This window comes from Oncorhynchus masou, chromosome 24 (assembly GCF_036934945.1).
Source record: "Oncorhynchus masou masou isolate Uvic2021 chromosome 24, UVic_Omas_1.1, whole genome shotgun sequence".
NCBI classification, from domain to species: Eukaryota; Metazoa; Chordata; class Actinopteri; order Salmoniformes; family Salmonidae; genus Oncorhynchus; species Oncorhynchus masou.
In genome coordinates, this window is record NC_088235.1 from 88,207,229 (window position 1) to 88,223,209 (window position 15,981).

The window sequence follows — 15,981 nt, forward strand, 5'->3', positions numbered from 1 at the left end:
AATCCCAGAACAACAGCAAAGGACCTTGTGAAGATGCTGGAGGAAACAGGTACAAAAGTATCTATATCCACTGTAAAACAAGTCCTATATTGACATAACCTGAAAGGCCGCTCAGCAAGGAAGAAGCCACTGCTCCAAAACTGCCATAAAAAAGCCAGACATGGTTTGCAACTGCCCATGTGGACAAAGATCATACTTTTTAGAGAAATGTCCTCTGGTCTGATGAAACAAAAATAGAACTGTTTGGTCATAATGACCATTGTTATGTTTGGAGGGAAAAAGGGGAGGCTTGCAAGCCGAAGAATACCATCCCAACAGTGGACCACGGGGGTGGCAGCATCATGTTGTGGGGGTGCTTTGCTGCAGGAGGGACTGGTGCACTTCACAAAATAGATGGCATCATGAAATAATAATAAAATAAAGTGATGATCTTAACTGACCTAAAACAGGGACTTTTTACTTGGATTAAATGTCAGGAATTGTGAAAAACTGAGCTTAAATTTACTTGGCTAAGGTGTATGTAAACTTCCAACTTCAACTGTACATACAGTTGAAGTCGGAAGTTTATATACACCATAGCCAAATACATTTAAGATCAGTTTTTCACAATTCTTGACATTTAATCAAAGTCAAAATTCCATACCAGGCAGTGATGCAACCAGTCAGGATGCTCTTGATGGTGCAGTGGTAAAACCTTTTGAGGGTCTGAGGACCCATTCCAAATCTTTTCAGTCTCCTGAGGGGGAAGAGTTAGCGTGGGATGCCCTTTTCACGACTGTCTTGATGTGTTTGGACCATGACAGTTCGTTAGTGATGTGGACTCCAAGGAACTTGAATCTCTCAATCTACTCCACTACAGCCCCGTCAATGAGAATGGGGGTGTACTCACCCTTCCTTTTACTATAGTCCACAATCATCTCCTTTGTCTTGATCACGTTGAGGGAGAGGTTGTTATCCTGACACCACACTGCCAGGTCTCTGACCTCCTCCCTATAGGTTGTCTCATATTTGTCGGTGATCAGGCCTACCACTGTTGTGTCATTGGGAAACGTAATGATGGTGTTTGAGCCGTGATTGGCCATGCAGTCATGGGTGAACAGGGAGTACAGGAGGGGACAGAGCACGCACCCCTGAAGGACCCCCGTGTTGAGGATCAGTGTGGCATATGTGTTGTTACCTACCCTTACCACCGGGGGGCGGCCCGTTAGGAAGTCCATTGATCCAGTTGCAAAGGGAGGTATTTAGTCCCAGGGTCCTTAGCTTAGTTATGAGCTTTGAGGGCTCTATGGTGTTGAACGCTGAACTGTAGTCAATGAATAGCATTCTCACGTATGTGTTCTTTTTGTCCAGGTGAGAAAGGGCAGTGTGTGGTGCAATAGAGATTGCATCATCTGTGGATCTCTTGGGACTGTATGCAAATTGGACTGGGTCTAGGGTTTTTGGGATAATGATGTTGTGAGCCATGACCAGCCTTTCAAATTGCTAATTTTAAAATGGCTTTTTACTGTCCCCAGCACAAGGTGCACCTGTGCAATGATCATGCTGTTTAATTACCTTCTTGATATGCCACACCTGTCAGGTGGCTCGATTATCATGGCAGGAGAAATTCTCACTAACAGGGATATAAACACATTTGTGCACAAAATTTGAGAGAAATAAGCTTTTTTGTGCATAGAACATTTTTGGAATCTTTTATTTCAGCTCATGAAACATGGGACCAACACATGTTGCATTTATATTTTTGTTCAGTATATTATATATTTCCTTTCCTCTTGGGCCCCCCACGGGCCGGGCCCAGGGGCTTCAGCCCCGGTAAGCCCCTGCATTAAACTGGCCCAGAGTACACAGAGAGACCATAGAGCAGAGTTTCCTAATAGGCAGTCTTCGGACCAAATTCGGCACTTTTTATTTTATTGAACAATGGTACATTTAAGCCACTCAACCTGGGAAACAGGTGCATTTCATTGCAGTATTGATGCACTAGTATTTAACCATAACTGTGGTCAAGCAAAATTGCAGAATGGTTTTGGCCACAGTTTAATTTACTTCCCTTACAGAGTTAGCGTGGGATGCTTCCAGCTGTCCGGGGACATAGGCCTATACTCAGACAGGAACCATGTGTCAAGTGCACCTGTTTTGTGTGTGTTTTATTCTAGGATGAACATCTACACAAAAACAAAGCTACATGAAACCACATTATTTTACACTCTCAATCCGTGTTAGATTTCTTTTCTCAGGCTACCTCGATAAAAAAATCCAGCCATCATTATATTCAATGGTTTTATTCCAAGTAGAATACTTTTTCAATCAGAATATTCTGTTTCGTTTTCCATGCACATCTAGTCTACACTCTTCAGTGACAATTCTTGCTCCCGTGCAGGGCAGTGAACAGTAAATGCGCTACAAAGAACCTACTAGATATACCGTTGCGCGCTGTAGGTTCATTTAGTTTTCCATAATACCATAGACGCACCCTTCTCCATTGCACACTGAATTCAAAGCGCTCGCGTCGCTCACTAAAAAGTAGCGCATAAAGCCGAACCTATGCTCCCGTAACCCGCCCGGTCACCTTTGAGGACAGGATAAATCACGTCATCCTGCACGACAGCAGACACTGACAAATATAGTTTTAAATCTGTCGGAAGAAATTCCTTTAATTCAGAAGTCAGCTTTCATTTTCAAGACGACTTTCGTATTCGCTTTTCTGCGTCTCTTTTAATTTATCTATGGAAATCACATTGATTAGTAGTTTCATAACGAAGGCAAGTGTAATGGTTTTATTATAAGATTAACTATGGGTGCTAATATCCTGGAATCTAATGTAAGCACCAACTTCACTCCCGGCGGCTACACGGGGACAGTCCACGAAACTGGAGCGGCTCACCCGGGCTATATGATGGTGATTCTTGCCGTGCTTATGATTATTCTGGTAGTTGTGGTTGTGGCTGGCAACGCACTTGTTATCCTGGCTTTCATTGTTGACAAGAGCCTACGAAATCAAAGCAACTACTTCTTCCTCAACCTTGCCATTTCTGATTTTCTTGTTGGTGAGTAGTCTATTTTATTTATCTATTTGATCTATCCTGTCTGTGGGTCTGCTATCTAATCTATTTGTCTGTCTAGTATGGCTCTGGTGGGATAATGCCATTTTTTTGTTCATTAAGCTATATAAGACATTGTCAAGTGCCATCATAATGGACAATAATTGTGAAAGTAAAGAAATGGGTTTTTTTTGCATTCACTTTGAAAGAATCGTAGCAAAAGGTTTTCCACAAGGACATTTATAACAGATTTATAGAGCTCTTGAATAATTGATGGTTCATGAATGCAAATTAAAACCCAACACACCTTTGGTAATAATTTTTCACACACAATGCTGCCAATACTTTTTCACACATAATGCTGCCACTTGCCAGCAGGCTTGTTTAGAAATTAATTTGCTGTGAAAATGAATTCTGGCGTTGATTATGGAGCTATGGACACATTGTTCGGGGTTCAGTCTATATACAGTGTGTCCTTGCAGGTGCATTCTGCATCCCTGTATACATCCCCTACAACCTGACAGGCCGCTGGGTGCTGGGCAGAGGTCTCTGTAAGCTGTGGCTCCTCATGGACTACTTGCTCTGCACTGCCTCTGTCTTCAACATAGTCCTCATCAGCTATGACCGGTTCCTCTCCGTCACCAGAGCAGTGAGTATAGAGAGCTACCGTGCCACATGCAGGCATGCATGCACAACGTGCACACATGCACCCACATGCACGGTAACATTTGAAATGCTGTTTCAAATGCAGGTACTGCATGTTTTACTGTTCATATGACCCTCCTGCCACCACGCAACTGCTTTACAAGGCCCATTACCAATACAGAGGTACTGCAGAATGGGTTGACTCAGCGACGTGACATAGATGCAGAAAGTAAACGGCATGGGTCAATTTCCGCAAAAACTAAGAGCGTTGAACCACGAGGCTCAAATTCTCCACTGAAGCAAACCCGTGCACATGTAAAGATACTGTGTGTGACCGTGTGAGAGCCAAGTATTGCATGTCGCATCTCATCTGAGTCTACCTTTAATACGTGTCTTGATAGGATGCACCGTGTTGCGGTGGCACTGACTCTGAATGAGCTCTGTTGGAAGTCCAGACAAAGTGGCTCGGTCCTTGTCGACCTGCGTGCTACTCTTTGATCTTCATCTGCTTTTGGGATGCAATCCCTGGATACTCTGGTCTGAATACTAAACTGGACATTGCTTTATCAATCGTATTGAGGTCTCCCTTGTAAAATACCTCAACGTCCTGGATAAATAAAAAATATTATACGCCCTATGTTTTTGGGGGGGAGGGTCAGTGAAGCTAAAACTTTTTATTTGTCTGTATACTCCAGCATTTTGGATTTGAGATCAAATGTTTTATATGATGCGACAGTACAGAATGTCACATTTTATTTGAAGGTATTTTCATACACATCTGTTTTACTGTTTCGATGTCACACCCTGACCATAGTTTGCTTTGTATGTTTCTATGTTTTGTTTGGTCAGGGTGTGATATGAGTGGGCATTCTATGTTTCATGTCTAGTTTGTCTAGTTCTATGTTTGGCCTGATATGGTTCTCAATCAGAGGCAGGTGTGAGTCATTGTCTCTGATTGGGAACCATATTTAGGTAGCCTGTTTGGTGTTGGGTTTTGTGGGTGATTGTTCCTGTTCTTGTTCTTGTGTTAGTTTGCACCAGTTTAGGCTGTTTCGGTTTCCACGTTACATTTATTGTTTTTGTATTGATTTGTGTTTCCTTTGTTTTATTAAACATGAATCTCAATAGCCATGCCGGATTTTGGTCCGACTCTCCTTCACATAAAGAAAGCCGTTACAGAATCATCCACCACAATAGGACCAAGCGGCGTGGTGACAGGCAGCGGCAGCAGGAGCTACGAAGTCTGGAGTATACGACTTGGGTGGAAATAGACAGGTGGGCGGTCGACCCAGGGAGAGTGCCGGAGCCCGCCTGGGATTCGCTGGAGCAGTGCAAAGAGGGTTACAGGAGAATGGAGTTGGAGAAACAAGCACGGCAGCGTGAATGGAAGCCCGAGAGTCAGCCCCAAAAATGTATTGGGGCTCACAGGAAGTATGGCGAAGCCAGGTAGGAGACCTGCGTCAACTTCCTGTCGTTACCGGGGGGCTAGAGAGACCGAGCAGGCACCGTGTTATGCTATGAAGCGCACGGTGTCCCCAGTGCGGGTGCATAGCCCGGTGCGATACATTCCAGCTCCTCGTATCGGCCGGGCTAGAGTGGGCATCGAGCCAAGTGCCATGAAGCCGGCTCTACACATCTGGTCTCCAGTGCGTCTCCTTGGGCCGGCTTACATGGCACCAGCCTTGCGCATGGTGTCCCCGGTTCGCCTGCATAGCCCAGTGCGGGCTATTCCACCTCACCGCACTGGCAGGGCGACCGGGACCATTCAACCGGGTAAGGTTGGGCACGCTCGGTGCTCAAGAGCTCCAATGCGCCTGCACGGTCCGGTCTATCCGTCACCACCTCCACGCACCAGCCCTCCGGTGGCAGCCCCCCGCACCAGGCTGTCTCTCCGGCTCATCCGTACAGGTGCTCCCGTCTGTCCAGTGCTGCCAGAGCCTTCCTCCTCTCCAGTGCTGCCCGGAGTCTCCCGCCTGTCCGGCGCTGCTGTCGGAGTCTCCCGCCTGTCCGGCGCTGCTGTCGGAGTCTCCCGCCTGTCCGGCGCTGCTGTCGGAGTCTCCCGCCTGTCCGGCGCTGCTGTCGGAGTCTCCCGCCTGTCCGGCGCTGCTGTCGGAGTCTCCCCCGTCCTGTCCTGTCCGGCGCTGCTGTCGGAGTCTCCCGCCTGTCCGGCGCTGCTGTCGGAGTCTCCCGCCTGTCCGGCGCTGCTGTCGGAGTCTCCCGCCTGTCCGGCGCTGCTGTCGGAGTCTCCCGCCTGTCCGGCGCTGCTGTCGGAGTCTCCCGCCTGTCCGGCGCTGCTGTCGGAGTCTCCCGCCTGTCCGGCGCTGCTGTCGGAGTCTCTAATGGAATCCACAAAGAACAAAATCCTGTCCATTTCTCTGTGATGTCATTATAATGGAATCCACAAAGAACAAACCCTTTCCTCAAACATCCACATCAAACGGTGCAAAGCTATGGGCAAAGACACAAAACATCTGCATCAAATTCAACATTTTTCTTCATCAAATAACAGTATTTGTGCAGTATTAATATACCATCCTTACAAACCACTTAATGGAAAATGGAAAAGGAATGAATAGACCTTTTCAGTTTTCACGTTGAAATAAGTTGCATTTCAATGTGTTTCATGAAACTGGAAAACAAATATCAAGCAAGTATTTCTATATTCCACAAGTAATATCAGATTAACTGTTTAGTACAGATAATTATTAGACTCAAGTTGCAAATGCTGGTAAACACTCAAATACTGTACATTTAGTTTAAATATTTTAACAAAGGTTGTGCACTTGGCCTTTACTAGTCCTGTATTAGCAGACCAGATATAGACATATTCAGTGCAAGCATTGTTTTCTCAGTGAACCCCCCTCCCCCCTCCATCGTCAAAAAAAATGCAGCACCCCAACCCCCAAACGACCTCCCGCGGCTATGGTAGCATCCACATGAATGTAGAAGTGTTCAGAATGACACAATACATGATTTACCATTCATTTATAATGGGCACAACCATAATCTGAAACACAAACAAAACAAACTCCAAATGCATCCAACAAGTGTTTGGAGTCCCAAGCTTGATGTAGTCATTGCATGCTAGGAATACGGGACCAAAAACTAAAATTTAGACTAAATTTAATACACTATAAATTAATTTGTCCAAATACTTATGACACCTTCAAATTGGGGACTAGATACATAAAGTGCTTTAATTTCTAAACGATAAAACAGATATGCATGAAAATACCCTCAAATAAAAGGTGACATTCTGTACTGTCGCCTCATATAAAACATTTGGTGTCAAATCCAAAATGCTGGAGTACAGCTTTACTGTCCAAATATATACATAGGGGTGTGTACTTCATATATATTCCATGTGACTATGCAGAGCATTCAGAAATGTAATGTTAACTAAATAGTTTTAATGCCCTATGAAGGGGCACTCTCTAAGCATGATATCATAGCCCAATCTCTCTCAACCATTCATCTTAAATGCTAGTTTTGGCCAATCAATATTGTTCATGACAATACAAATATTGATATTTCTTACACAGCACCAGCAAGACTGCCACCTTATTGTGACCCTAGAGGGGTTTTGTCACTTTGTAACTGCTGTAGTTAATTTCCTTGTGGAATTTAATATGAACTATTATATAAGCACTCACCCACCTAGACAGAAGACACTGATTAATGAACCCAAGGGTTCATGCAACAGGCAGTCTTTACAAACAGTTTACTGAAGGACATGGAAACAACATTACTTTTAATGGAAGTACGGCAAGTCAACTAGTTATGTCCTAATGTAAATGCTGCTGTGTACTTTCACAAGTTAAACAAAGCACATTTGAATCAATGCTCTTTGTAGTTTTACATTTACATAATTTAGCTGACACTTTTATCCAGAGCAATTAGGGTAAAGTGCCTTGCTCAAAGGCACATCAACAGATTTTTTACCTAGTCAGCTCAGGGATTCGAACCAGTGACCTTTCGGTTACTGGCCCAATGCTCTCAATGGCTAGGTCACTTGAATTTGTTTGACTTTGTTTGATTTGAAGACTAATGCAAAATAGTCAATTGTTTTGGTGGAAAATTGATTGTTCGATGTACTTTCTTAGAATATGTCTCCAATCTATTTTCTGTTTCGGTCATTTGCTTATGAGCACAATGGCTTCCTGAGAGAGGAATGAAATGCAGATAGTATTAAAGCTATGTTTATGTAGTATGTTGATGTAGATATTCAAAGTCTCTACATGTATAGTAAAGAACATGCAGAACATCTGTGACTGGTAGGTATCAGTAGGTTCTCGCTTTTGGGTATGTAAAGGGTCACTATACTTTATCTGGAGCTGCATAAGTGAATGTGTCATACAATATTTTATCATAATAAAATATTGTTTTTTACATTCAAACATTCTACAAAGTTTAGAAGGTTACTTTACAGTGGTTGTAAAGTTTTCTAGCGGAATATCTTTCTGGTTCCCTGATTAACAATGAATACATATTAATACATAATAAAACAAGTACAGTACAGTGCTGCATGTAGTGTTTGATAATGAGTTACAATGATGGAAAATAACCCCTGTCTGTAGAGTGTATGTTTGATCTTGTTATTGCTCCCAGTGCTCACAGTCTCCATGATTGACAGCAAAGTCAGTATACCTAGACGCAGCCATGACAAACAACAAAGTCAAGTTGTTCAGTTTGATGACATTGATTTTGATGACATCTCAGCAATTGTTGTTTATTTGATCGACAGGAAAAAGACTGCGAGAGACAGAGGTAGGTAGGGAATCGGGGACAGAGAAAGCGAGGTGAAGATGAACAAAGCAAATAGAGAGATAAGGTGAAATGGAAATGGAAGGTGAAAAGCTCATTCCTGGGTGAAGAGAATGGTGAAGATGAGAGGGAGAGAGAGAGCAGACAGACAGATGTGCCTCCACACTCTCCTGTATTATTATTCAGTATCACACTCAGCCTAAAGCTCTCCTGCTCCTCTGGCTTCACTGACACACCATGGAGGAGGGGCTCTTGAACCCTATCACCCAAGGAAATAATACCTCCCCCATAGATCCAAATAAGGCCTTAAAGTAATGGATCCAATACACCTTTACAAATGTTTATATTTATTTTACCTTTATTTAACTAGGCAAGTCAGTTAAGAACAAATTCTTATTTTCAATGACGGCCTAGGAACAGTGGGTTAACTGCCTTGATCAGGAGCAGAACAACATATTTTTTATCTTGTCAGCTTGGGGATTCAATCTTGCAACCTTTCTGTTACAAGTCCAACGCTCTAACCACTAGGCTACCTGCATTGAGAGACATGGAATTGATTATGCAGTTTATTACATCTGTATTTAAAAAAAATGTGGTGATATTATTATTAAATGTTACTGTGAGGTTTTGTATGCTATTTTTCTCACTTAACTTCTCTACTTCCAGGTGAAATATAGAGCTCAGCGGAGCATGACCCACCATGCTGTGGTGAAGATGGTGGCTGTGTGGGTGTTGGCCTTCCTTCTCTATGGCCCTGCTATTATCTTCTGGGAGCTGGTTGTGGGTAAAAGCATCGTCCCTCCTGACGAGTGTTTCGCTGAGTTCTACTGCACCTGGTACTTCCTACTCAGTGCGTCTACGTTTGAGTTCTTCACCCCCTTTATCTCTGTGACCTTCTTCAACCTGTGCATCTACCTGAACATCCAGAAGAGGAACAAGAGCAGGGCTATCCGTAAGGAGGACACCAAGGCACACAGGGACAGGGGCAGTCTCAGGGACGGGGGTGCTACCTTGTCTGTGTTTTTTGTCAAGACTCGCAAAGTATCATCGAGCGAGCCAACCGCTGTTTCAGAGGTGATAGAGGAGGACGAGGAACTGTCACCATCCTCCAGTGGGGAGCCCAGCAGTGGACACACCTTCATTCAGAGAAACAAGGGCCCTTCCTGCAGGAAAACTTCCAGGCTCCTCCAATTCCAGGCCCCCATCGTGCCATCCAGCAGGAGCTCAGAGGGCTCCCGCCTCTCCCGCGACAAGAAGATTGCCAAGTCGCTGGCCATTATAGTGTGCATTTTCGGGATCTGCTGGGCACCTTACACCCTACTGATGATAATACGAGCGGCCTGTAGCGGGCGATGTGTGGAGCACTACTGGTACGAGGTGACGTTTTGGCTCTTGTGGCTGAACTCTGGTATTAACCCTTTCCTTTACCCTCTCTGCCACAGCAGCTTCCGAAGGGCCTTTGCTAAGATACTGTGCCCCAAGCGTCAGTCTGTCCAACCTCACATTGAGATCCAGTCTTGCTAGTGATGCAACGTATGGCTGGCTGGGAGTCACTGGAGTGAGAAGACTACTGCAAATGGATATGGATTTTTTTCCTCAGGCATTGTGGAATGTTGTGTACATAGCTCAGCCATGAATAGTAGTGTGAAACCCTTTTTTAGATACTCACTTTGGTCTTTGTTATTCAAATATGATAGAAAAAATGTTATTACTGATATCCCTGTTTTATTGTTTCAGACACATCAAATCCTTCTATGTGCCAAGTTTGAAACTTGCACTTAGAGGGTAAAACCAAGTGTTTGTATTTACATTTCAGAAGTGAATCTACATATACTGTAATATTGAAATACTAGTTGTTGTAGATATATTTGTTGTGTTGTTGCTAATGCATTCAGGTGTGAATAGCGTAGGTGCAGATGCTCCTAGGACTGGGAGGAAATCTCAAATCTTATCAGTGCTTCATGTCTCTGCCAGTTATAGATCTGAATGGTACTGGTATACTTGTAAATGTGCTCTGTAGAAAAAGATTTTCACTGTTATTTTCAGTGAAATGTGAAAGAATAGTTCAGTGTAATACCAAATCAAGTGTTCCTTGGTGTGTGTGATTTCCATGTGTTTACCCCTACTACATCACTTTGTTGCGAACATGGTGATGACACAGAGGTAATATACAGATGTAGGATCTTAATTTGAGCCAGTTTGCTAGAGCATGAAAATAATAATGCAGCAACAGGAAATGTGAATGATGATGCAAATTATAATTAATGGACATTTTGGTAGAGGTTCATACATTTTTCATAAGGGTAAATCAAGTCTTCAATTTCAATGTGGAAATTACAAACTTCAGAAGTCTTTTTAAACCTTTTTTAAATAGTGGGTTCTGTACTAATGTTAAAGAAAGGCTGAGGCCTTTCTTAAATGAATAAATATATTAACTAAATAATAAAAAGTCTAAGGATGGTGCTACACCATCTGGCATAAAAGGAAAGGGGACAGTTTGATGCAAAATCTTTAAATAAAGGTTAGAATCTAATAACAATAAAGGTTAAAAAAATAAGGGTTAGAAAATCTGCACACAATACCCCATAATGACAAAGTGAAAACAGGTTTTTAGAAATAGTTGCAAATGTATTACAACTCAGAAATACCTTATTTGCATAAGTATCCAGACCCTTTTCTATGAGACTCAAAATTGAGCTTAGGTGCATCCTGTTTCCATTGATCATCCTTGAGATATTTATACAACTTGGAGTCCACCTGTGGTAAATTCAATTGACTGGACATGACTTGGAAAGGCACACACCTGTCTATGTAAGGTCCCACAGTTGACAGTGCATGTCAGAGCAAAAATCAAGCCATGAGGTCGAAGGAATTTTCCGTAGAGCTCAGAGACAGGATTGTGTCGAGGCACAGATCTGGGGAAGGGTACCAAAACATTTCTGCAGCACTGAAGGTCCCCAAGAACTCAGTGTGGCCTCCATCATTCTTAAATGGAAGAAGCTTGGAACCACCAAGACTCTTCCTAGAGCTGGCCGCCCGGCCAAACTGGGCAATCAGAGGAGAAGGGCCGTGGTCACTCTGACAGAGCTCCAGAGTTCCTCTGTGGAGATGGGAGAACCTTCCAGGACAACCATCTCCGCAGCACTCCACCAATCAGGCCTTTATGGTATAGTGATCAGACGGAAGCCACTCCTCAGTAAAAGGCATATGACAGCCCGCTTGGAGTGTGCCAAAAGGCAATGAGAAAAAAGATTCTCTGATCTGATGAAATCAAGATTTAACTCTTTGGCCTGAATGCCAAGCGTCACATCTGGAGGAAACCTTGCATGGTGGTGGCAGCATCATGCTGTGGGGATATTTTTCTGCGGCGGGGACTGGGAGACTAGCCAGGATTGAGGCAAAGATGAACAGAGCAAAGTACAGAGAGATCCTTGATGAAAACCTGCTCCAGAGTGCTCAGGACCTCAGACTGGGGCGAAGGTTCACCTTCCAACAGGACAACAACCCTAAGCACACAGCTAAGAGAACGCAGGAGTCTCTGAAAATCCTTGAGTGGCACAGCCAGAGGCCGGACTTGAACCTGATTGAACATCTCTGGAGTGACCTGAAAATAGCTGTGCAGCAACACTCCCCATCCAACCTGACAAAGCTTGAGAGGATCTGCAGAGAAGAATGGGGGAAACTTCCCAAATACAGTTGTGCCAAGCTTGAAGTGTCATACTCAGGAAGACTCGAGGCTGTAATCGCTGAAGGTGCTTCAACAAAGTACTGAGTAAAGGGTCTGAATACATATGTAAATTTGATATCAGTTTTTTAATTTTAATACATTTTAAATAATTTCTTAAAACCTGAATGCTTAGTGATATTGTGTGTAGATTGATGAGGTGAAAAAAAATATTTCATCCATTTTAGAATAAGGCCGTAATGTAACAAAATGTGGAAAAAGTCAAGGGGTCTGAATACTTTCCGAATGCAACGTATATAACAGTCTTTTTACTATAGGCAAGATCAACACTGATAGCAGCAAACATGTATGGCAGCAAGACTTTGGGGTGACCATCGCTAATTGTGAATAGGAAGCTATTCTTGCCAATGCAAAGAAAATATTTTGTTCCTATACAACTCATCAGCTACAGTTGTAAATATGACCCTGCATGTTTTGGGGTATGTCCCAAATGTAAGCAGCAGAAAGGTACTAATGCACATCTCATCTGGTACTGTCCTATTGTTAAAGATTTCTGAAAAGAGGTGAAAAGGGCAATTTCAAATATTTTGGGCTCTCCAATTGGTTTACAGCCTCTCCAATACCTTCTGCGTCTACACTCAGCTAACCCTGCACTGAAATGTCATAAAAACTATTTGATCTAATGTGCTATGCTGCTAGATGAACAATTCTTCAATCATGGATAGATGACACTAAACCAAAACAATTCCTGGTGGCTCAGAAATCTGTTATGGTTGTTTCCCCTGGAAAGACTAACTTTTGTCCTGAAATGACGTTGAACCAAGGTGGAATAGATGTTGAATTGACATCTGTGCCTATTGAGTTGATGAGATTGTGTCATATCTGGAGCACTGTAGGTTCAATTTATAGGAGAACAGTGTGTGAATATATTGTTGAAGGGGATTGCCAACCCATAACCCACCAAGCCTCTGAGTGTTGCTGTTTTGGTACCATTGGAAATCAGTACTTTTAATAATTTGTTTGGGCGGGAAGTGGAATAGGGAGAGGGGTGGGAAATTATTAGGACATTGAAATAAGCTTTTTCTTTATCATGGAAGCACATTTGTCAAAAATAAAAACTGTAGATTACAGTGACATTGCTATTTTTTGTTTGTTTTTTTGTCCCCCGCGATAAAATCGGGGAGGGGACTGTGGATCTTTCGCCATTTAAAAAAAAAAATGTGTCTGTATTTTGTATATGTCGATTGCTCCGTGTTATTGTTGGTTTTGTCTGTATGGAAAACGTAAAATAAAATTATTGAAAGCCTTGTGTCCTAAACACAGGGCCCTACTCAAGAGGTCCAGTGGTAGCCAGGTGCTAGGTGTGGATACACAAGGCTAGATAGAGAGGGTGGAGTCTGTATAGATGGCTATTTTCTGCAACAATATTGTCATAAACAGAATTAGCAGCATTTCCCAAAACATAAACAACCAGAAACAGCAGGGCTTTTCACATATACCCATCAAAACATGTTCTGTTCATTTGGAAATAATAATTGGAGTCTGCTAGTGTGAATGGCTTTTTGAAGGGATGAGAAAGTCAATAAGATTTTGGGGCACTTTTAAAAGGTTAGCAGATGTTGGGGAAAAATCGACGGAGGTTTTAGTAACCTGGACAGAGACGGCGGTGGACTTGCAAATGGAAAACAAATTGAGCAGTAGCACCATTGACATTTGTTTCTGTTCACAGCAGGAGACCTGGAAATCCAATACTGTCAGGCTCTCAAAATAGTGTGAATTGAGAGTACATGGTCTAGCGACACCCGTGCATATTCTACATCCAACTTACTATTGTAACCAACTGAACTAGTGGATCCTTTTTACCACAAGTGTTGGACCATAGCAGTTTTTTTGTTCATTTATGAGAGTTTCACAGGAAATACACTATATATACAAAAGTATGTGGACACCTTGCTATTTCAGCCACTGACAGTGTATAAAATCGAGCACACAGCCATGCAATCTCCATAGACAAACATTGACAGTAGAATTGCCTTACTGAAGAGCTCAGTGACTTTCAACGTGGCACCATTAGAGGATGCCACCTTTCCAACAAATCAGTTCGTCAAATTTCTGACCTGCTTGAGCTGCCCCGGTCAACTCTAAGTACTGTTATTGTGAAGTGGAACATCTAGGAGCAACAACAGCTCAGCCGCGAAGTGGTAGGCCACACAAACTCACATAACGGGAGCGTCGAGTGCTGAAGCACATAGCTACACTCACTACCGAGTTCCAAACTGCCTCTGGAAGCAACGTCAGCACAATAAATGTTCGTCGGGAGCTTCATGAAATGGGTTTCAATGGCTGAGCAGCCGCACACACAAGCCTAAGTTCACCATGCAAAATGACAAGCGTCAGCTGGAGTGGTGTAAAGCTCGCTGCCATTGGACTCTGGAGCAGTGGAAACTCGTTCTTTGGAGTGATGAATCACGTTTCACCATCTGGCAGTCCGATGAATGAATCATACTTTTGGTAATGTAGTGTAGTTAAGTGATGATAATGATAATGCTGTGTAATCACACTCACACATAATTTGTGAATCCTTCTTTGTGTGTGTGCATGGGTGTTGTGTTACCATGGCAATTATACTTCCATATCACAATAAGAGCTGTGATCTGAGGACGGACATGAGTACTTTGCTGGCAGAGAAGGTTTGTGTCTCCCACAACCTACATTCTAAAGGGTGAACAGTCAATTCTGAGTGAGTGACAATTGCTGGTAAAAAGTGGAGATCTTTATATTTTGTGTTCTTGATGACTCAGGTAAGTAATATAACAACACTTAGTCATAGTAATGATATTGTGTTGTATAAAGTAATAAAATAGAAGTTATTGTAATGTCTGAAATTGTCTTTCAACAAAAAAATGGACATTTGCCTTCCTGCTGATTGTCTACCACACCAAAGTGTTAGAATCTCAGGGAGAAGGTAGTACAATATATAATAATTTTCAATAGTTTTACTATATTTAGTTAATTTCTAATGTTACACTATCATCAAGTCTACCCTTTTTTCAGTCTGCCCACAGGGAGTGAAGGCTGATGTTGCTATACTTATGGAGGACTCTTTTGGCATACCACCAAAAGGCCTTATGATTATGAAGAAGTTTCTGGATACCGTGGTTTGTGCTTTTTTTTCGGGCACCGACCATATCAGAATTGGCCTGATAAAGTGTAGTAACTCACCACACGTTGTGTTCAGGCTCAATGACCATATGACCAGAAGGGAAATCCTGAAGGGTATACAGTTTACACTGTTCTACAACTGGGAGGTAACACATATACTGGAAAGGCCTTGCGGTCTATGGTGGCTCTGTTTCAGAAGGGTAAAGGCAGCAGGGCAATTGAGGGTGTTCCCCAGATTGGGATGGTCATCACAGATGGACAAGCCACGGATCCCTTTGACATGGAAAGGTCAGCAAAGCTGCCGAGGAAACATGGTGTTTCTCTCATGGCCATTGGTATTGAAATCACTTCAAAGCAAGATCTGTTCAAGATCACTGGCACCTGGCAGAGAAGGTGTCCAACACCCCAACAGGTACTTACAATCACTAGTGAAAGTCTACAGACCACTTGCACAGTCTTCACATTTTGCTGCCATAAAATTATATCCAAAAAGGGAATAAATTAGATGTTTTTCCTACCGATCTACGCAACCTACTAAATTTTCAAAGTAAAAAAATCGAACTAAAACTAAATTAATACAAAATAAAACAACAATGATGTCTTTATTGCGCACACCCCGGGGTTAATACTTGGTGGAAGCACTTGACAGCCATTACAGCTGTGAAATATTTTGAATGAGATTCT

At 42.8% G+C, this 15,981-nt stretch overlaps 1 protein-coding gene across 1 annotated transcript; it reads left to right on the top strand.

Moving 5' to 3' along the window:
• Positions 1 to 2,794: 2,794 nt before the first annotated feature.
• Positions 2,795 to 9,999, top strand: LOC135511739 (histamine H3 receptor). Its single transcript, XM_064933216.1, has 3 exons — positions 2,795 to 3,047; positions 3,524 to 3,690; positions 9,117 to 9,999. Exons 1-3 carry the CDS (start codon positions 2,795 to 2,797, stop codon positions 9,972 to 9,974), a joined length of 1,278 nt encoding a protein of 425 aa, XP_064789288.1. The 3' UTR covers positions 9,975 to 9,999.
• The last annotated feature ends 5,982 nt before the right edge of the window (positions 10,000 to 15,981 follow it).

Coding starts and splice junctions, on each gene's coding strand:
- LOC135511739 (XM_064933216.1), top strand. CDS start 2,795: ATGGGTGCTAATATCCTGGAATCTAATGTAAGCACCAACTTCACTCCC. Junction 3,048..3,523: donor CATTTCTGATTTTCTTGTTG/GTGAGTAGTCTA, acceptor GTGTCCTTGCAG/GTGCATTCTGCATCCCTGTA. Junction 3,691..9,116: donor TCCTCTCCGTCACCAGAGCA/GTGAGTATAGAG, acceptor CTCTACTTCCAG/GTGAAATATAGAGCTCAGCG.